Below are 22,259 nucleotides of genomic sequence, written 5' to 3'. Positions count from 1 at the left end.
CACTATTTAATGTCTTAGATTCTAATTAGATTTTGTTTAACTTATGCATGTTTTAAATATAGTTATGTCACATCAGTAAAGCACTGTTGGGCTGAGGTTGGAAACAATTTCATCGCCAAGTACTGCCTCACTTACTGTTGCGCATATGACAAGAAACAACTTGAAAATGCAGTGTTTTTTTCCAGTGTGGCAGACTATTACTTCTTTTACGTAGAGGACTAAAGTTCCTTTTCTGCCACTGCTCACAATAGTGGACACACAAAATACCCGCAGCCTACAAAGTACCCACCACCACCACTGTCAACATAGAGCAATGGTGACAACAGCTAATGGAGTATGCAAAAAGTGGTAGTGATTACAGTTCAACTTATTATTAACATCCTGCTCACTAACTGAACAAAGACATCGTGAAAAATTCAACCCAAGTGGACCAATGAATACTTGGCCAAACCCCCCGTTAGAAAACCATCATCCAATCAGAGCTCACGCAGCGCGGGCTGCGCAGTGATTGACGGAAAGGTTTGGCGAATAGGAAAAACATAAACCACATAGGAGCGTTTCCAGGAAGAGAGTTGTTACATTTTCCTGTAATGGCGGACCAGGCAGAGAGCGAGACTATCGGGTTCAGCGACAACAGGTCAGATCAAAGCAAATACTGAGTCAAAATAAGGCGTACTAGTAAGCACAAGTCTAGATTTTATACGAAGTTGGTCAACATTGCTTTTGGTGAAGAGGCTGTTTTAAACAGCGGTTTTATTTGTGCATGTAGCCACGCTAAGCTAACTAGCTGTTAGCTAACTAGCCTGGGTTGCCAAGCGGCTCGTCTGTGGTGTCCGCTCGTGGCACGCGGTAAACACAGACAGGCAGATCAAACACAGACAGATGTTTTCCTCTTTTACCGGGCTGTCTATTGCTCCGGGCACCAGAGTTGTGTTTAGGCATGTCTCTTGTTTTCAGTTTTCTGTGCACAAATATCCATGTATATTAGTCAGCTAGCTAAGCTATGCTACATTCATTAGTAGGCAGGGGCACATAACTCCGTCCATTCTGTGTTTTGAATGGACTGGCTCTCTACTAGCCAGACATTCCCTGATTGCTTGATTTTATTTACCTGTGTACTCTTACACGGTCAACAGCACACCTACATTTAATCATAAATAAGAAGAAACACTTCAGAGCTACATAACGTGCTACACCCAAAGGCTCCGTTTGAAAAACATCATCACGTCAGTGTTGTTGCATCTTCGTGAACGTATTTCTGCAGCAAAATGGTTACACGCAGACATCAGTACAACGCTTTAATAATCTACAGGACTCTCCTAGTTTAGGCTGCATCTTCGTCCTCAGTAAACATCTAACTTCAAAACAGTCTCTGTGGATTGATTAAGAGAGTAACAGTAATGTTTCCTTTGCATGACTTGCAGCATATAGATCAGGGCTAGTCAGCTGGCTTTGCCGGGGGGCAACTTTTGCAAAATGATAGGAAGTCAGGGCACAATTAATAAACAAACAATTAATGAAAAGACCCATAACTCATCTTTTAAAAAATCATTTACTTTCAAATTAACTGACTTATTATCTTTTATAACTTATGATTAAGTATTTACATAGCAACTAAATTAATTTGATGCAAGGCTTGACAGATAAATCGGACATTTTACTCTGTAATAACTACAACTGCATTTTTATTGTAATAGTTGGATGACATTTGAAAGAGTTACTACAACATCAAACATAGCTTCAATCATGTAACCACTGAAATGTTCTTTTTATAAATGTAAACCATTATCATTAACTGTTCCTGCGGTATGACGTATGCTACACATGTATGGGATCAGAAATATCCTCATTTCTGTGCAACTTTTGCTCCTCTTCAGCTAATAGTTGTCTTTTCCTGCTCGTCATCTGATTCAACTGCATTTTGCACAGCCTGAAAGGCCATCACACACACACAAAGAACAGCCTTCTCTGTTACTAACAGCCGTTTTCATCTCATCATACAAAAGTGAGCTGGCCCTCCTTCCAGGCTAAAACCGTATGAATCAATTTATTTTCATTGTGAATTAGAAAATGGTCTGAGATTTGGACCACAAGTTGGTTATCACTGATATAGATATGTTAATTGTGCAATGTTTTGTTGATTTTTTTCCCCCTCAATTTAAAAATGTCATGAAGAACAATTTTGATGTCTTAACTACCAAGAATAAAGTATTTACTAAGCAGAATTTCTATTAGAGTGATTACATACAATTGCAGATGTTGTGATATTCAGGAAGACAGCTGCAAGTAATAATTATTTTCATTATCATGTAGCCTAAATTACATCTTTATTTTGATTCTTTTGTCTAAACATCAGCAAAAACCTTCTCTAAATGTACTGTCATAAATGACAATGAAAAGCAGCAAATCCTCACATTTAAGAAGCTGGAAACATCTTTTGACATCTTTGGTTTTAAATATACAGAAACAATTGATCAATTTTGAAAACAGCTGATAACTAATATAAGTTCGATTGACTAATTGATTAGTTGACTAATTGTTTAAAGCAATATTTAGAAAAAAAATTCTGTGGTTTCTGTGATATGTCCTTTGTTAATGTTGCCCAGCCTTATCTGTTGTAACAGCATCAGAATTACCTGCAGTCTTGTTTTGCACTGTGTGAAGCACTTTGGATCAACTGTGTTGTGTGTAAAGTGCTATGTAAATCAAGCTGAGTTGAGTTAATGGTTTAATAATAAGCATGTTGGTATTGATCTGGTTGTAATTCAATATTATTTTGGTGTGCTAGAATGGCGCAGCAGGCAGTGCGGTTCCGCGGTCCTGCGCCTGCGCCCACACCTGCGCCCGCCCAGACCCCAGTGTTACGAGGCCCACCGCCACTCCTAAGACCACCGCCACCTCCTTTTGGGATGATGAGGGGACCCCCGCCACGACCCCCATTTGCACGTCCACCCTTTGACCCCAGCATGCCGCCCATCCCACCACCAGGAGGCATGCCACCTCCCATGGGACCTCCCCATCTACAGGTGACTGTTTCTCATTCTTATATTATATGCATGTTTTTCTTTATGGAATGGCTGTTTTAACTTTGCCTGCAGTGATGTGTGTGTATTTCTGTATTAAACGTAATTATAAGCAATGACTGTGTGTTAGGACTGTCACTATGAGCGAGATTTTGCAGTAGCTCTTCTACTGTGGTAGTTATCCCTTTCATATTTCTGGGTATAATTGGCCATTGTGGTCAGCTCTGCAAATCAATGAACAGCACTGCTTTGTAGCAAAGTTATATTTGCAGATGTTTTTTTGCATCTTTGTCATGAGGCAGTTATTCATTTGCTGCATAAAAACAGATGTTCCTATCTGCTTTTTGTCTCCAGCATGTTCTCAATAGATTGTTTATAAAGTTTACTATATTACATTTTATATTGATGAGCATCATAAGACAACATATTCTGTTATAAATCATGCTAGCCAATTTACAAGCTACTCAGATTTCACAAATTCTAGTTCTAGAGGAGAATCTAGAACTTGCACTTGTGGGGCAGCATGTGAGAGAAAGCGAGTGTGCTCATGGACAGAGAGAGAGGTTTTCAGTGATGTGCATGAAACTACACTTCAGTCTGGATTCCCTAACAGCCGTCTAATACGAACACTGGTCTAACACTTGTTAAACAGACCAGCATCATGCTTGCAGGTCCTTGCAAAAGGAGAAGCTTTCTGCTTACTTATCTGTATACTCTGTTCTTTATTCCAGTGGTTACCGACATTTATTGTAATGTCACTGAGATAATGCCAGCACACTAACTGATATTTGCCTCATTGTTGACTGACTGCTTTAAAGTTTTTTACTTCTGCGATTCAGGACTTAATCCCCTGATCAAACGTATTAGTTTAATATCTTAATGGTGACTGCATATGTGTTTGAATAAGTCCAAAGAAAAGGGTAACTCCTTCAGCAGAGGTATAATTCTAAGTTTGTTTTTGAATTCATATTGTTTAGTGGTACAACAGTCTGTCTTGCAGAGTCTACAAACAAGCTGACCACAATGAAAGCTTTAGTTCCTTCTTCCATGAACAACAGCAGTAGCAAGATACAAAACACAATCAAGGAGGAATATTACTAACCCGGTCTTTATAATCTCTTAATTGATCATTAACTGTAGTGTGATTCTCTTTTAAATGATACAGTACTGAGAAACAAATCTCCTTATTTGATTTCTGAGGTTTCAATAAACTCTAGCTGCTGGCTATGTGGCCACTTTTCTGTACCCATTGAAGTCACATTTTGTTTGAAGAAGGAGGACTGTTCTTGGGTAATTTGTATTCCTCGCCCTACTCCTTACATTCTGAAAATTGAATGCTGGGTCTTTATCTTTTGCTGCAGAGACCTCCGTTCCTTCCCCCTCCCATGGGCAATCTGCCGCCTCCTCCAGGGATGCTGTTTCCTCCTGGGATGCCCCCCATTCCCACGTCTGGAACCCCTGCTGCACTGAACCCTGCAGAGGAGATCTGGGTAGAGAACAAGACGCCAGAGGGAAAGGTAAACTGGAAGTCTTGCGGAAGCACATGGAAGGCTCCCTACACAGTTTGTCCTCCAGTTACAAGTGTTTTTCTTGTTTGTTATCCACAGGCATATTACTACAATGCCAGGACCAGAGAGTCATCGTGGAGTAAACCGGATGGTGTGAAGATCATCCAGCAGTCTGAACTCAACCCTCTACTCGTAGCAGGGGCTGGGGCTGCGGCGACGGGCGCGAGTGTGGGGGTGACTGCGGCTGCCAGCTCAAGCAGTGTCAACACTACAGCCAGCACAGCAGCAGCAGCCTCCCCCACCCAGGCCTCGTCCACAACCCCTTCCCGCACACTCACCTCCAGTCCAGACTCCACCACAACCCCGTCCCCCTCACCCTCTGTGACCATTGCAGGTATGAACAGTCTTTATCAAGGACACTTACACGCACATCACACATAAGCGAAGCTAAAAACGTCTCTTCTTGTCATTTTGTTTCCCAACAGCCACTGTTGTAGCAGACCTAAACCCTGTTGCCACAGTGACCTCAACCGTCGCTGTGTCCCCAGTCACCGTGGTAACTGTTTCCACAGTGCCATCACCTGTTACAGCAGTGCAGACCGTACCGCTGCTGCCTGCTGCCCTGCCTCACAGTGTGGCCCAGCCCACCGCAGCCATACCTGCCTTCCCCCCTGTCATGGTGCCACCTTTCAGGGTGCCCCTACCGGGCATGCACATCCCTTTACCAGGTAAGAACCTCGGACTATGAGCCGGTCACAATATTTAGCTATGCTACAAACCAGCTGTTTTTAGACATGTAATTACATACAGACTATTGTATTCAACAGTTTCTTTTTAGATTTAGCTGATTTTATGTTCATACCGTGTAAGTAGGGATTCTCGATGCAAAGAACAAGGAATTTATCCAATATTAGGAACAGTTGTACAATATATTGGAATCCAGTAAAATAGTCCTACAATAAAAAACTTATTTGCTATATTGCAATTCTGTTGGTTGGGGTCCAGTACAGAGGTTTGGTTTGAAGGATATTCAGACAGAATCGGGCTTTGTGGCGAAAACACAAGTCATTCCATTCATTTGAGTGGTGGAAGCCCATTAAAGTTGAAGCAATGGGGGCTGTAGGGCATGCCAGAAAAGTTGAAACATGGTCAACTTTTAGAAAAATCCATCCTGATATCCTCTTACAGTAGCCAATCACACGATCCCACACTTACAAAAGATTCTGGATGAAATATCTTTGAAACTGGGTGTTATTCAGATGGAGTTTGTGAACCAACTGATGATACTCTGCCAGCTGTGGCCTCACCTGATGTATTTCATGTGCCCAGCTTCGACGTCGGGGTGTGGCTCACAGTTTATGCTGCAAATTGGCGAGACCAAGAAGCTTCCTTTTGTTTGAGAGAGAGTGTGTGTTTGCAGCTGTGGTTGTACAAGATAGAGACTGAATGGGTAGAGGAAGTGCTGTTGGCAAGAAAGCTTTTTAATCAGAGAAATAAAACATTTTCAGATCAGTTCATAAAGTTGTGTTGTGTGTGTTAATAACAGTAAAGCACACCCTTGAGTGTGATATTGTGTTTATTCAATGATTATGATTGATTCATTATGATTGATGAGTCAGCAGCTAACCTGAGTTAACGTTCATGCTTTCTAGAGATTGCGAGATTCCTCAAACTGAACAGATGGATACCTGCTTGGAAAAAAAAATCCAACAGCACCATAAATTATATTCATTAAAGAAAGTTGATCTAACTGCTCTATAAATATTACTTGAAAAGCTGACAGAAAAAAAGCCTAACAGGATGTCATACTCTATAAAGGCCCACTGTGGGTCAGGATTTATTTTCATGAATAAAAACATTTCAGAACCATCTCCGCTCTGGGCAGATTCATATTTTTAGTGATGAGCACAGTGTGCTGTCATGCTGATTTGTGCATGTTCTAAATGTCTAGTTGACCAGTCAGGTTGCTTGGTTTGAACTACCTGTTGTATAACGGTGGTTATGTTCTAGGCACAAATAAACACACCGATTCACAACCCTGAAGCTAATTGCCACAACACCTGGTTGTGTCTGAATATGGCCTTTGTCTGACATGTACAAAGTTTCTCTAGTTTCAGCAACACCAACAGTGTGTCTTCTCTCTTCTCTTCTTCTCTCTAGCTGATGGAGTCTCCCAGTGACTCAGTTACTCTGATGTTAATTGGCTTTTTAGCTGTGTAAATGTTTTGTGACAACTGACATGTAGTTTACAGTCTCTGCGGGAACCCTGATTCGGCATTATGGGTGCATTTTTGATAACAACAAAAAAAAATGAGGGCAGCCAATGGACTGTAGCTGTTAAACACCACAGGCGGGTAGGATTATTTTGTGACGTTCACTCACAGGTCATACATGTAAAGACTTTCCACTGTATCTCTCCTGGTCATGGATAACTGTTTAGTTCAATCAGCACAGATTTGCCAGGCCACACAACAACACGTCTTCAGTACTGTGTCTTAAATTTAAATGTAGGCTAATGTAAATGCTCCTGTTAGTCCTCTGTGTTTGCTTTCAAAGTTTTTTTTTCTGTTGCTTTCTCTTTTCCTCTTTTGTGTGTCTTATTTGAATTCTTTTTCTCTCTCTGTCCCTCCTTTTGACATAAATTGATTGAAACGCTCACTCTGGTAGTTAGGCCTAATCTTCTCACTTTATTGTGTTCTTTGTAGACAGAGTGTCAGATTCGGGCAGGTCTAGATTAGGGCTGATGCGTAATAAGATGAAAAATATCAGACCAAGAGCTTCCTGATTGATGCTGAGATTTATGGTGTTCCAACATTATGTTCACACTGTCTGAGGCGTTTCTTTTTCTCCACACATTTTCTTTGTTTTTGTCATAATTGTTAAAGGGATAGTTCAATTTATTTAAAGTGAGGATGTATGAGGTACTTATCAAAAATGACACACACACCCAGTTGTGAGAAGCAGAGAGCAGTACCGACACGAAAGCTAAGTAATGTTCTGCTTCAGACAGGCTCATAATAACATCATTATCTGGTTAAAGTAAACTATATTTAGAATATTTGCACTGCTCTACCTGCAGTCAGACAGCCTTTTGCAATGGGAAACGCCATTATTTAGGTCAAATATCACTCTCCAAACCAACCAGACTCCATTGGCAAAATCAGTCATTTTACCTTGCAGAACACCAGAGTTGCTGGTTTACCGCTTTTGTGATTGGTTTGTTTGTTTGTGTTATTGTGTGGCTTCAGTGTTTCAAAAGCTCGAGGCAGCGATAGACAGAGAACTCCTGTGTTTTGCAAGGTACAAATACTTATTTTGCCAATGGTGTCTGGCTGAATAGGAGACACTATTGATAAGTACCTCACACAACCCAACTTCAAATAAACTGAACTATTCCTTTAATGTAGTAATGGCCTCCAAAAAAATCCTAGTATTTAAATCTAATTTATACTGTGCTAATTGCTAACATCTCTAAATACAATACAAGCACATAAACGTCATCAGAGTAACTGTTGTAACATAATGATGCACAATCAAAAATTTGGGCGCGTGTTTGTCTGAGTGGGGCCACACACACAAACTCTCACACACCATGGTAGTTGATGTCTAGTGTCCTGCTGTGTTCAACCAGATGCTTGCTTGTCCGTTGTTCTTGCAGGTGTAGCAATGATGCAGATAGTAGGTGCACCCTGTGTAAAGGCAGGCCCCAGCGCCAACGGTAAACACCCAGCCGCTCGCCTCAGACCTACAGTAAATGGCATGGTAGAATGAATGATGTCCATATGAGTCATATGTTGGGAACCCTCAAACAGTGGCATGGTGGTGAATGCTGTGAACATGATCCATCTGGTGTACAATAGTGAATTTTTTTCCATTTCAACAGACAGAGGCAGCACATGCAACTTGATTGTTATTGTTTAAACTCATTTGTGTTATACTTACTGACTTAACAGGTTCACCTAACTGTGTTTAGTCTGCATATACCGCACTCAACATTTCATTATTGGCATATTTTTAAGACGTTTTAGTGGACAACTTGCTAAATTTTACAGCATTCCTTTGTTTAAACAGATAGTTCAGAGTATTTGAAGTGGGGCTGTGTGAGGAACGTATCTATAATCAGTGTATTACCTACAGTAGGTGGCGGTTGACACACGCCTAGTTTGGAGAAGCAGTGAGCAGTATGGGGACGGAAATTAAGTAATGCGCTGCTTCAGACAGGATTGTAATTTAGACAAATAAATGCATAAACAGGACAGAACACATCAAAATAATTATTAATAATTAAACAATTACATAAATATATGTGTGTCACATGTCCACAGCAGTACATTGTTAAGCTTCCCACACTGGTACTCCTCTCTGCTTCTTCAATGTGGGGGCGTGTTGACTGTCATTTATTGCAAGTAGTATAATGACTATGGTAAAGTACCTCATACAACCCCACTTGAAAAAAAAAAAATCCAGATGATCCCTTTAAACCAAACAGGAAGCAAATTATTCCCTGGTGCAAACATTAGAGTATTCAGCTTTCACTAAATTATGAATGCACTTTACTTGTGCATTGTCCTCAGGAACCGTCAGGCGAAGTGTAAGACTCAGTCGTTTTGATTGCCGATTGTCCTCTCATTTAACCAAAGCAAATCTGCTAGACTGAGGATCGTTGATTGTTAGGATCAGGTCATGTTGAGGTGTTTGGTTGGTGAGTGTTAACAGGTTGAGACAGAGAACAGTTCCCATAACGCTAGCTGTTGTTTCCTTGTAGTGATTCAGTAACATAGAAGTTTAGGGCTACTGTACATGTTGTGGTTATGTGGTTGTCTTCTTTTTGTGGCATGGTTGTGTGTGTGGTCACTGCTATGTTTGTTTGTGTATGTGGCCTGTGTTTGTTGTCAATCAGTCAGCAGTTGCAGCACAAAATGATCATCTTTTTCAACTCCCTCATCTAATAAACTACATCTCTAGGTGACTTGGCAAATACTGACAGGGATAGCACTTTTTAAGTTGAAGTGAGTCTTACTCTGCCTGTGGAGCGCTCTGTCTTACCTAATACATTTTTGATTACAAAAGGGCAACCTGGGGAATTATCTTTCATACACTGATGTATAAACTAATGCCTTTTCTAGAATATAGTCCACTGCAACTACTATGAGTGGCTCAGGCTTTCAGCCGATCACGGTCTGTTTCTTCCCTCTCTGACTGATGACAGGCATGCTTCCTGGCATGGGTCCGCCTTTAGTTTCCATGATGCACCCACAGCTGGCTCTCTCGGCAGCTCCTGCCTCAATGGCTGGATCACTGCAGCTCCCTGAGTGGTCAGAGTACAAAACAGCTGATGGGAAAACATACTACTACAACAACCGAACACTGGAGTCCACCTGGGAGAAACCACAGGCCCTGTTGGAAAAAGGTAGGCACACATACAAGCTTTGTCTGGTCTAACATGGTGAGATGGTCGGCTAGACTATGGCTAGTGTAAATGACAAGTTTCATCACAATACAATATTCCCTCAATTCTTTGGACAACAATACAATATTTGCTGATATCACAAAGAAAATATCACATACCTATTCAACCCAATCAGTCACAGAAGAAGCTGCCACCCCTTCAACAACACATAATGATAATTATAAATAACTAACCGATAAACTGCAGTAATATTTACTTTGAATTGATTTCACTAACACACACAAAACATTGCTTAACAAGAAAACACTGCACAAAAGTTTAAATTTGACTCAGTAATAACTGTTGAGGGGTTGGAAAATTTGTGCATTTTCCTTAACCAGTAGTTGAAAATGCTAGCAGTTGATTTTTATGATAATCATTTATAAGATACAAAACACCTCTTTTTGCTCATTTTATTTTTTTTTTTCTTTTCTCTTTTTTCTGCTCTTCCAGTCAAAAAAAATATCAAATGAGCTGCAATCACTGGCATTACTAGACTGTTGATTAATTATACATGAATACATTTATAATTGGTTAGATTTTTAATGCTGATTTAAGGCTAATCATTAACATCCCTACTTAACAGACAAAACAAAAGCTTTTTTTTGCTAGTCACCATGATTAGCTTAAGCCTTTGGCATTTTACATTTCATAAATCAGCCTGGCAGCTAGGAGACTTTTCTTCTACTAATAGCTCAACAAATTACATGTATTATTTAAAACTTTTTCTTACTCACCACTTGTTTAATTCACTGCATCTCCCAGCAGAAACCATGGTTGAATTTCAGTTTACGTTTTTTTAAGTCAAACAAAACAGATTTTTTTGCAATACTGCATGTGCTTTGTCTATTGAACCGTCTTTCTCCAAAATCCAAACAAAACAAGAACCCTGATCTCAAATTAGCTGTCCTAAGATCTTCCTGTGTCCCTTGCAAGTGTGGCTGATAATTAGCAGGTTAAACCTCCCTTTATCAAGAATTTATGGAAACCGAACATGAAACTCTGGCAGAATTAATGACAATCTGCACTTGTTGAGCTACACTATACAACATTTAGTTACCTGACTGTGTGTGTGTGTATGTGCACACCTTTTTCTCCTCCCTGTTTTCAGAAAAAGAAGCAGAGAAGATAAAGGAGCGTCTGGCCCAGGAGGAGGCTGAGGCGATGGAGATGGAGGATGAGGAGAACAAAACAGAAAACACTAATAATGAGAAAGAGGTATGAGAAGAATCAGTTTACCTGGTTGGACAACAAAAAACATTTTCTGTGTCTCAGATTCTGGAAATAAAATGTGTTTTGTTGTATGACCATAATTCAGTACAGTATTGTGTAAGCATGTTGGAAAAGGGTCACATTGTTTGTAAGAGGGAAAATGCAATACACTGCATAGTATGTGCAGTATAATGAAAGACACATTTTTGAAAATAAATCATTAAAGAAATGAGAGAATATAGATGAGAAGATGGAGTTTAATAGTGTGAATGTAATAGTAATGGAGTAACGGATATTTCCTCTGTTTCTTTAACAAGGAGCCTAAAGAAGAAGAGATGACGGAGGAGGAAAAAGCAGCTCAGAAAGCCAGGCCTATAGCCACCAACCCCATCCCTGGCACACCATGGTACACACACCACATCACAGCCCACACCATTTCTCCTCTCCACTTTACTACAATAAGTTTAATGCATTATTTTTTTTTCCTCTTATCACTGTGTGCATTTATGCATATCAATGTATATCAGGTGTGTGGTATGGACGGGTGACGATCGTGTCTTCTTCTACAACCCTACAACGCGACTGTCCATGTGGGACCGGCCCGAGGAGCTGGTTGGTCGAGCTGATGTAGACAAACACATCCAGGAACCGCCGCACAAGAGAGGCCTGGAGGACGGCAAGAAGACAGGTGTGAACAAACACATGTATTCACATGTAGTCAATGATTATGACTAGAGGTGTGTGCAGTTACTCGACAATACGATTAAACATCGCCGCCCTCACTAGTCAGTACCAGAAATATAGTCGGTTAAGCTATTCATCAATATTTAAGTCATGTACAATACCAGTTAGCTGTTGCCTCTAAGATGTTATGCTGCTGGCCGTCACTAGTCAAGGCTGCATCCGGCAGACAGCAGGCCCTCTCACCCAGTGTGAATCCCTTGATGGGCCGGATGTTATCAGTGAAGTGGGGTAGATGACAGCTCGTAAAACCAGCGCTGTTTGTCTGTGTTGTGATTTAGAAAATGAAAATAAGGTTGTATGTAGGCTGTGCCAGAATAAACTGCCATACAACCACTCAACTGGAGCAATGTGTCACCACATTCAGCACAGACACGGACATTAACCTGTAAGCAGAGCAGGTGGCTGCTAACATTAGCTCCGGGTAAACAATGTTGTTTGTCCCCGGACACTGTGATCCTTTTTCAGTCTGAAAAGTTGAAGCATTTACTGAGTTGTTGTTGTTGTGTTTTATTCGACAAGGAAGTTAGTCGCCAAGAACATCCCTATTGTGATGTTCAGCAAAGTTCTCACATTTATATATTTGGACCCCACAGTATTTTCTAGCACCCTCTATGGGCTGTATATTGCCACCCACAGCTGGAATATAATTTCAGACTAATTATGTGTTTGTAAGTCCCTGATGAAGACCTAGAGTTGGGCTGTTTGACTAAATTCAAAGAATAAAATTCTTGTTATTCTGTACCACTTAATATTAATCATGACCTCCCGGATCTTGTTGGGGTTTTTTTTTTAACAAAAGTATATTTTATAATTCTGAATAATAACATTTCAGCTAATTGCTTGTTAGTAGCTTTGATATTTGAAGCCAATTACATGTTCAAAGTCACAGAAGAATGGCCAGACAGGCAGATACACGAGTGAAGCCATCTAAAACTCTGAACACTTCAGTGTATGTAAAATTTAATTTGTGTATGTTTGTTTGTATGCAGGTGTTAATAAGGAGGAGCCAGAATTAGCAATTGCTACTGAAGATAATCAGGATGAGGAGCCAACAAAAGCCAAGAAGAGGAAGTAAGTCATGCGTGTCCCTCCTTACTTAATTTGTCAAATGCAAAATTTTAAGGTCACCTTTTCTCTCTATATATAGTCTCTTTTTTGTACTTAACATTGACAGGTTTCATCACAGATTTGACAGCTGAAAAAAGTCAATGATAATACAAAACAGGAATGTATAGACACAGTCAGGACACAGTGGATTTTTTTTCTTTTTTTTCTCTTCAGTGCACTGTCTCCACACCAGACCACAGAGCCTTTCCGTTATCATTTGCAAACAGTGAGGTCCTAAGAAAGTTATGAAAGGATTCCAGACTTAAGAAAACTAAAAGTTCCTCTCTTAAATAGCTATGAGCTTCTGGATGCTTGAACTTTAACACACCGTTTGTCTAGTGTGTAATGCAAGGGGCTTCCTTCAGCGCCCATTTTAATTCAGTTCACCTCCTCGCACAGAAAAGGAGGATTTTCATGAGGTTTAATGGATTAGTTTTGTCCCTTTTCTTGTTTTTCTTCTTTTCTTTTCTACTTTGTGTCTCTGTTCACTTTTCTAATTCTCTCCACCTCTCTTGATCCTGGTGGTTTCACCCTCGCAGGAAGGATGACATGAAGGAAGGAGACACTGAGAAAGAAGCAGCGATGGAGGCAGAGCTGAGAGCTGCCAGAGAACGAGCCATAGTACCACTTGAGGCCCGGATGACCCAGTTCAGAGAAATGCTGCTGGAGAGAGGGGTAACACTAATTTAATGCTGAAGTTCCTACATATTTTCACTAGAGCTACAATGATTAATCAATTAGTTGTCAACTATTTAATTAATCGCCAGCAATTTTGATAAAAAAATTGATGGGTTTGAGTGATTTCCTAAGAAAAATCTGACTAGTTTCTGACATTTTATTTACATATCTTCATCACACTGAGCTTTTAGGCACTTAGACTTAAGATAGACAGGAGATCTTTTGAGTTCTTTCAGTTTTCCTGAAGATTTTGTACAGTGTTACTTATTCCCTTGTCACATATTTTCTTGACTTGTTCTTACTCATTTTACGTAACGACATAATGAGGTTTAGCTGTTTGTCTAATGCCAGTGTCATCTGTCTTACATGTAGGTGTCTGCATTCTCGACTTGGGACAAAGAGCTTCATAAGATTGTGTTTGACCCACGTTATCTTCTGCTCAACCCAAAAGAGAGGAAACAGGTTCAGTTTCTCACGTTTTTCTCTCCTCCCTCATGATTACTCATCCTCGCTTTCTCCCAGTACTGTGCCATATACTGACCTTAACGTTTGTGATTTTGTCCCCTTCAGGTGTTTGATCAGTACGTGAAGACACGAGCAGAGGAAGAGAGAAAGGAGAAGAAGAACAAGCTGATGCAGGCCAAAGACGAGTTCAGGAGGATGATGGAGGAGGCAAAGCTCACACCTAGGTAAAGGGACAGACCAGTTATTTTATCAATATTAATCCTCCAGACCCCAGTAATATTCAAGATGGTTGCTGCAGTTCATTGAGACTCCTCACTCCAAACATACATCTCAAAAACAGACAGAAAATTGACAATAACAACTTGTTTTCATTTGGAAAACAAAATTTCCTTTAATTTGATACCAAATATGTGGTGTGTGTAGCTTTTTTACTTTTTTTTTTTTTTTTTTGATTCAGTCTGCTTTAAAAAAACAACAAGTAGCACTAAAACTGTTGTAAATAGTTGTGATGAAAGTGAAGTGGTGAAGTCTGCTTAAAAGAAGACAAATTAACTTCTGGTCAATTTTAGAATGATCAAAACATTTCTTACTTTTTGCTCAAGTCAACATTCAGAGTAATGCAACAGTAGGTAGTGTTTTGGCAACTTGCATGGAAAAAAATTACTGAATTTATATGTGGAAAAGTTGATGCAACATGGTCAGTTGTTCCAACCGACTCTTATGTGATGTAATTTTGACAAACACACAATGTCATTTTCCATGATGGTGTTTTAGGTAGTGGCTTTGGCAACAAAATCACTGAATTAATATGTATTAAAGTTGTGACCGAGTCAGTCATCCCTATAAATGCTTGTTGACATCCTCCTGGAAAACAGCGTCCATTGCTAGCAGTGAGAGACGGGGAGGTCCCATTATTTATGGTTCTGGTTATTGATGGCAACTTAAAATATCTACAACATAAAGCTCAGGACTTTTTTCAATACACTGGAAATGATGAGTGACACACAGAATGGGTTCTCGGGGGCTCTATGGGGGTCTAGAGGTTCTAGGTAATTGGTATATATTTCTCCCTTGTTGTGTTGGAAGAGATAATTTCACAAGATGCTTTTCACTGCAGTGTTTTTTTGTTTTCTTTTTAAATTATTACAGAACAACATTTAGTGAATTTGCAGTGAAGCATGGCCGAGACCCGCGGTTTAAGACCATAGAGAAGATGAAGGACAGGGAGGCCATCTTCATGGAATTCATCACTGCTATGAGGAAAAGAGAGAAAGAAGATTCAAAGTCCAGAGGAGAGAAGGTATCACTTATTCACATTAAAATATCAGTGTACAATCTCTTCCTCTCTGTGTGGTGTTTTTTTTAGGTTAAAGATGCTGATTGACTCTGATTCCCAAATATTTTTTACGTGTGTGTTTTGCTCCCAGGTGAGGCAAGACTTCTTTGATCTCCTAAGTGAGCAGCACATAGAGGGAGGCCAGCGGTGGAGCAAAGTGAAAGAGAGGCTAGAGACTGACCCACGATACAAGGCTGTGGAGAGCTCAGCACTCAGAGAAGAGCTCTTTAAACAGTACATGGAAAAACAAGCCAAGGTAGGAGCACTTGTCTGTAAGAAAGACTTTGGCTGATCTATTGATTGTGAGTATGCTCTTAGGGAAAAATGAATACGGGTAGAAGTCGACGCTAAAGCGTCGATACTGATGCCTTTGCCTGCAACAGTTTCATACAACTGTGACTTTTTGTGTTCCCTACACCTGATTGAAACCATTGATTCATTATAAATCCTATTTGCAAGTGTCCCAGGAGTTTGAGAATTATGGCTCTATTGATACAGTCTACAGTTAATGAGAAAAGATTGCAAGGAAAGAGCTATTACCTTTATTACCTAATAGTATCCAACATAGTTATTCAAAAATATATTAAAGTCAAATATAAAAAAGCTTTAAAATTGACCAAGTTATTGGCATAAGTGTGTTTTTAGAGACAGGTCTGTCAGGCAGCCATTTTGCAACCATCTCGAAAGCGTTGGTCACCAAAATTTAATCAGTTCATGTACCTGTTATAGAGTCTTAGCACACAAGATTTGGTGCAAATCCGTCCACCCATTCAAAAGTTATCGCGCAAACAAAAATCGGTGACGGACTCAAGTACGGCCGGACAACCGGAGAACAGTATGCCTCCGGCCCAGCACCTTCGGCGGGCAGAGGCATAATGATGAAAGCTAGTTCTTCAGGTCAAGAAGTAATATATTTTAAAAAAAACAACATGTATAATTTGACCGTTATTAAATTGTGTAAAATGTGCAAAAGAGGGTGACACGGTGGCGCAGTGGTTAGCACTGCTGCCTGACAGCAAGAAGGCCCTGAGTTCGAATCCCTCAGCCAGCCGGGGCACTGGGGAGTTTGAACTCTGCAATTACTCAATATTGAATCAAGTATATGAAATTATTTACTTTATCTGTGAAAAACATGAGAATCTGCTCAAATGCTATAAATATATCAAGGATGTGTAATTGACTATTGTCACTAACTAACCTGGACTTACGGTTCTGCTTTGTGCATAGTTCTCACTGCTGACATCACATAACAAACGAAACTGACACAGATCATGTATATCACCCTCCGCAGAGCGTGGACATCGAGAAGGAGCGTGAGTTAGAGCGGCAGGCTCGCATCGAGGCCAGTCTGAGAGAGAGGGAGCGGGAGGTGCAGAAGGCCCGATCAGAACAGACCAAAGAGATCGACCGAGAAAGGGAGCAGCACAAGAGGGAGGAGGCCATCCAGCATTTCAAAGCTCTCATGTCTGACATGGTGAGATGGTCTGCAGCTTTTCTTATCCCACATCCCATGTGATTAAAAACATATATCATGAATCGATTGTCATTAAGTCTTTTAAGTCACTTTTCACTTTTGTCACAAGATTTGACAACAAAAGGAAAGGAACAAGTGATTCTTGTCATAGTGGGTTACATCTCCAATCCGAGACCCTGCAAAAACTTTAAAGCTTTAATTGTGGCCACAGGGATAATGATAATCATATAGGACATTTAAAGGGACCGTTCAGCCCAAAATTATAACTACATTGTACTCCTGGCCTGTATTGTTATTTATCCATTTAGATTGTTTTGGTTTAGTTTTGAGATGCAGAGTTTTTGAGATATCCACTGTAGAGATGTCTGTCTCCTCTCCAATATATGAGACTAAATGGCACTCTGCTGGTGGTGCTCAAAGCACCAAAGAAATAGATTTGAAACACAACAAGGTCTGTGGATTGTCTTGAGTAACTGGGTCACGAAATTTCAAAAGAGACTGGTTTTGAATTTTTCAAATTTCAAAATATTGTTTGTGGTGCTCAAAGCACCAGAAAATAGAGTGACATTTAGTCCCATTATGTTGAAGAGAAGGCAGACATGTTTATGGTCAATATCTCCAAAACTCTGTTACTCATACCAAAAAATCTAAATGGATGAAAAGCACTATGAACCACGAGAAGAACATGTGTTTTTGACTTTTGGGATGAACTATCACATTCAACATTCAATAGTGCCAGTATAGTTTGACTTTTTGTCAGAAACTTTGATCCCCTGGATTGATATGTAATGATATTTAAATGTTTGCATATTAAAGTGTTTTTGTTTATACACCTCTCAGGTACGGTCTTCAGATGCAACGTGGTCAGACACGCGTCGTAACCTGCGGAAGGACCACCGGTGGGAGTCGGCGTCACTGCTGGAGAGAGAAGAGAAGGAGAAGCTGTTCAATGAACATGTAGAAGCACTGGCCAAGAAGAAGAAAGAACATTTCAGGCAGCTACTGGATGAGACCAGCATGGTAATAATTTAGTTTCTATAAGCTTATTTATTCAATCTGCACACGTGAACACTTAAAAACCATGTCGCTAGAAGGAAAATAATACTTTGCCATTTTTATTTTGACCAACTTGCTTCAACTTGATCCCTGATTGATTGTATAAGCTTATTGACACATTAGTTTTTTGTGTTGTAGATCACTCTGACGACTACGTGGAAGGAGGTGAAGAAGGTGATCAAGGAAGACCCACGCTGTATCAAGTTCTCCTCCAGCGACAGAGTAAGGCTTTTAATGCTTTATTTTGCTTGTATAATTACAGAAAGCTGAAAGGTTACAGCCATTTACTGACAATAACTCACAGTAGTGAGTTATTATAATGAGACCAAATCTAGCAACTCGTAACTATTAGTGTGTTTGTTCTCTGAATGGAGCGAGGTTTGTCAGGATGAGTCCACAACCTTTCTTTGTTATCGTAAATCAATTTCCAGGTCACGTTCTCTTTCAAAAACTCATCTCAAGCCTTTACAGTCTTGACCTTAAACAGCATATGTGCGTTGTTCCAGATCTGTGGGACCAGCTGATCAGATTAACAAAAATATACACATTTCACAGAACTGTCCTCAGTCAGCCCAGAGATGATTTGACTGAACTCATTGGCCTCAATAGTCGACATCAGCTTCTTCTTTCATAAAATCCCAGTTCTGAATTGATCAAAGTCTTGGTTGATATTTTTATATCCTCTTTAAAGGTATTCCGGTGTGAGTTTCATGAGGTTACAAGAGTTTCATGTGAAACAAACCATTTTCTCTGAGCTTTGGTGTCTGATGTGTTAATGTGTGTTTGCAGAAGAGACAGCGAGAGTTTGAAGACTACATCAAAGACAAGTACATCACAGCCAAAGCTGACTTCAGAACCCTGCTGAAGGAGACAAAGTTCATCACGTACAGGTTTGTATACTTACTTTCACAAAATTAAGAAGAGTGTAAGACAAACCTTTCAAGTTGATATGAGAATTTTCTTTGTGTTTATGTCTTAAAGGGTTATTCCAGCACTTTTAATCCCGGGTCTCCCTTTTCTTTTCTTTCTTTTATGGTCTATTTTGCAGTCTAAATGACTAATAGGTGTGTGACAGTAACCGATTGAGGTGGTAGATTAGCAACTCCCATGTTCTGCAAGATAACTTGCAACGATTAGTTGATCAAAAAAAATTCATTGCCCACTATTTTGATAATCAAATAATCATTTCAGTAATGAAGACAATAGAGTGGAAGCACTGCTAATGTAATGAGCCCTTCACCTGAAGAATAATAGTTTCAGTAATTTTTCAAGCAAAAAAGTCAAACATTTGCTGGTTTCAGCTTCTTAAATGGGAGGATTTGCTGGTTTTCTTTGTTATTTATGAGTCTTTAGGGTTTGGACTGCTGGTTGGCAATTTTGGGGAAATTCACATTTTTTTACATTTTATAGACTAAATGATTGATCATGAAAATAATTGACAGATTATTTGAGAAAGGATAATTGTTAGTTGAAGCCCTACAAAGGAGTCAGATAGTTTTGTTGAGAACAATGTAGAGATGTCTTCGGTTTCCTGTTAGAAACGACTATCTGAAAAGGTCTCTGTCTGTAGGGATCCTTTCCATAATATTTTCAGATAGTGAGAGTAACAATCTGAGCCTGTCGGTGGCAAAAAAATTTAACACAAGTGGAAGTTCTTTTGACAGTCACATTTGCCACAAAGGATTACGTTGCAGGCATTGCAGCCCGTGTTGCAGCTCCCAGCTGAGGCCATCTACTGGACAAATCATAAAACTTGTTGTGCCTATTTGTCATTTAAACTGCGGATGGCTCCAATACTTCTTTACTGATACAAATACAACAACCTTGGGATCGTACGGGTGCTGGAAATCCTTGAAAACACATGAATTTTAATGTAATGTTTTTTTAAGATTTGAAAAGTGCTTAGACTTTGGATAAAATGCTTGAAACTGCATGAAATTCTTATTGCAGTATGTTCATAAGAAATGTCTCTCTGACTGAGAAGTTTGTTTTTTTAGATAAAGAAATAAAATATGTCGGAGTGAGTTATGGTTAGTGTCATCTGTCAGCACTGATAATGACAGCAGACAGCAACATGCTGGAAGGTCGTTGTTGTTTCAGTGACTTAGTTGAAATTTATAGTTGAAAATCTATAACTCTGATCAGTTTATCTTTGCTCAGCCAGGTAATATAGGATGCATGTCTACTTGCAGATTAATGATACCTTCTGATACCTTATTTTGACCATATATATGTAAATAAAAATGTAATTTATCACAGCTGTAACATGCTTGAAATGCACCCTGAAAATTCTACAGGGGTTCTTGAATTTGGAAAATGTGTAGGAACCCTGTTAAATCTCCATCTGAATCTCATCTTTATACCATCCTGTGTCCTCTGCGTGTCTCACATCCTCTCCTCCCTCCAGGTCGAGAAAGCTCATCCAGGAGTCAGAGCAGCATCTGAAAGATGTGGAGAAGATCCTTCAGAACGACAAGCGGTACCTCGTCCTGGAGTGCGTCCCTGAGGAGCGCCGGAAGCTCATCATGTTCTACATCGAAGACCTAGACCGCCGTGGCCCACCGCCTCCTCCCACTGCCTCCGAGCCCACCCGACGCTCTACCAAGTGACCAATCACACCATCTTCTTGGCCGGTGTCCTACTCCTCCTCGTCCTCCCTTTGGCCAGAGCATGACCTCCCCCGACACCCCCTGAACCCCGCCCTCCAGCCCCATGGCTGGCCTCGCAGTGTTATTGCTGGGGGTCATGTTGCTTAGAGATGTACCATAGAGATGAACGGTTAAGGTCTCTGTGTTATGTCGCCTCTTAGCCCTGAAATAGCCCTGCATTTAAGGCAACAGCAGGGAACAGAGGCCACCTGATGTAAAGGTGACCCTTGACCCCTCAACTCTGACTGACTACATCAGAGGCAGAGGGATATTGATTAGGCTGCAGCCTGAGCAGCCGCAGAGGTGTAAGATAACTGATGTAAATGAAGTTGAGTGTGTGAGTGTGTGTGAGAATGTGTGTGTGTGTGTGTATAAGTGAGTGTGTGTGTGCATGTGTCAGAGGCGTCCTTAAGCCTTACTGCTCCACTGTGCCAGTCATTGTTTCAGCGGCTCAGTGTGAATGTTAGTTTCTGCTCAGTGGTTTACTCCGATGTCGCAGCAGTTTCTCTGTTGAATGAATAAAAGCAACTTCCACTGTTTTTCAATATGTTGTCCCACAGATTTTTTTAATAAATTCACATCTCACCTATGTAAACTTTACTGGAGGAAGCTCTAATGCAGTAGAACTACTCATATGTCACTGAGTGACATGTCATGTTTGTGGAGAACAATCATGTTTAAATTAGCCAATATCTTTGGCTATTTGCAATCATTAAACTCTGTGTTAGTCAAAGTGAGAATTTTAGCAGTATGTTAATAGCAATACAAATCCATCTGTTACCAAAACGATCAAAATGCATGTCCTAGTAGCAGAGAGAGTAGGTTGTAGCAAAACCCAGCCAAACAATGGTGAAGCGTACTAGTGTTAAACAAGGCATTTATTCTAACCACACAAATTCACTTTCCTGTCATTTTCTCATTTCCTCAGGAAACACCGTAAGAGCTACAGGAAGGATAAACAAAAACTAAATAATATACATAAATGAGCTCTTACAAGTATACAAATATCACCTTGACACAACTTTAACCATACATGTGAAAATATTAGCCATAATATTACTGACATATAGCCCTCCTTTGTCAAAAAACATGCCAAAATAGAAAGCTAGCAGTACCATATCAACATTTACAAAGAAGCTAACATTTGCTGACTGCTACGGCAACAATTAACATAAAACACCTTTTCACAGGTAGCGAAGTTAAATTCACATGTCATAGAAAACCGTAATAAAACAAATTAAATAACACAAATACCTTGTTCCCATTCCAGCTAGGTGCTTGTAAGTTTACAAACATCCTTCGCATTGGACAGCAACAGCGTGTAAACCGTTTTTCCTCGTCCCTTACGTGAATTTTCGGACTTTTTTGGACGTCTCCCTCATGTCAAGAAACCGCTTCCTAAATCTACACTTCCTGTTCTGCCGGAAGGGTGCCAAAATAAAAGCCATAACGTTTAAATACACCTTCAAAATAAAAGCATAGAGAGGAACGGTTATTCTAACACCAGTAAAACAAAGACTTGCAAACCTCTACCACCAGGGACAGAATGAATAACATAT

At 40.1% G+C, this 22,259-nt stretch overlaps 1 protein-coding gene across 2 annotated transcripts; it reads left to right on the top strand.

Annotated features, from left to right (window-relative positions):
* The first annotated feature begins 560 nt into the window (after positions 1-560).
* tcerg1b (transcription elongation regulator 1b (CA150)) lies at positions 561-21,245 on the top strand. 2 transcript variants are annotated; one of them, XM_084729718.1, is made up of 21 exons: positions 561-637; positions 2,789-3,026; positions 4,385-4,540; positions 4,631-4,925; positions 5,017-5,259; positions 8,190-8,249; positions 9,741-9,941; positions 11,092-11,198; positions 11,510-11,598; positions 11,720-11,880; positions 12,926-13,007; positions 13,583-13,718; positions 14,094-14,183; positions 14,292-14,410; positions 15,336-15,486; positions 15,614-15,778; positions 16,814-16,996; positions 17,837-18,016; positions 18,191-18,274; positions 18,842-18,942; positions 20,460-21,245. In XM_084729718.1, exons 1-21 carry the CDS (start codon positions 591-593, stop codon positions 20,659-20,661), a joined length of 3,090 nt encoding a protein of 1,029 aa, XP_084585844.1. In that variant the 5' UTR covers positions 561-590; the 3' UTR covers positions 20,662-21,245. The 2 variants fall into 2 exon arrangements, with proteins under 2 accessions (XP_084585844.1, XP_084585845.1); XM_084729719.1 differs by lacking the exon at positions 8,190-8,249.
* The last annotated feature ends 1,014 nt before the right edge of the window (positions 21,246-22,259 follow it).

Source organism: Lutjanus erythropterus, chromosome 11, assembly GCF_056507025.1.
Source record: "Lutjanus erythropterus isolate fLutEry1 chromosome 11, fLutEry1.hap2, whole genome shotgun sequence".
NCBI lineage: Eukaryota > Metazoa > Chordata > Actinopteri > Lutjaniformes > Lutjanidae > Lutjanus > Lutjanus erythropterus.
This window is presented reverse-complemented; position numbering and strand designations above follow the sequence as displayed.

Bases quoted from the DNA above. Each gene is read 5' to 3' on its own strand.
- tcerg1b (XM_084729718.1), top strand. From the start codon at position 591: ATGGCGGACCAGGCAGAGAGCGAGACTATCGGGTTCAGCGACAACAG. The intron at 5,260-8,189 runs GTAAGAACCTCG...TTGTTCTTGCAG, and splicing joins CATGCACATCCCTTTACCAG to GTGTAGCAATGATGCAGATA. The intron at 11,599-11,719 runs GTACACACACCA...AATGTATATCAG, and splicing joins CCCATCCCTGGCACACCATG to GTGTGTGGTATGGACGGGTG.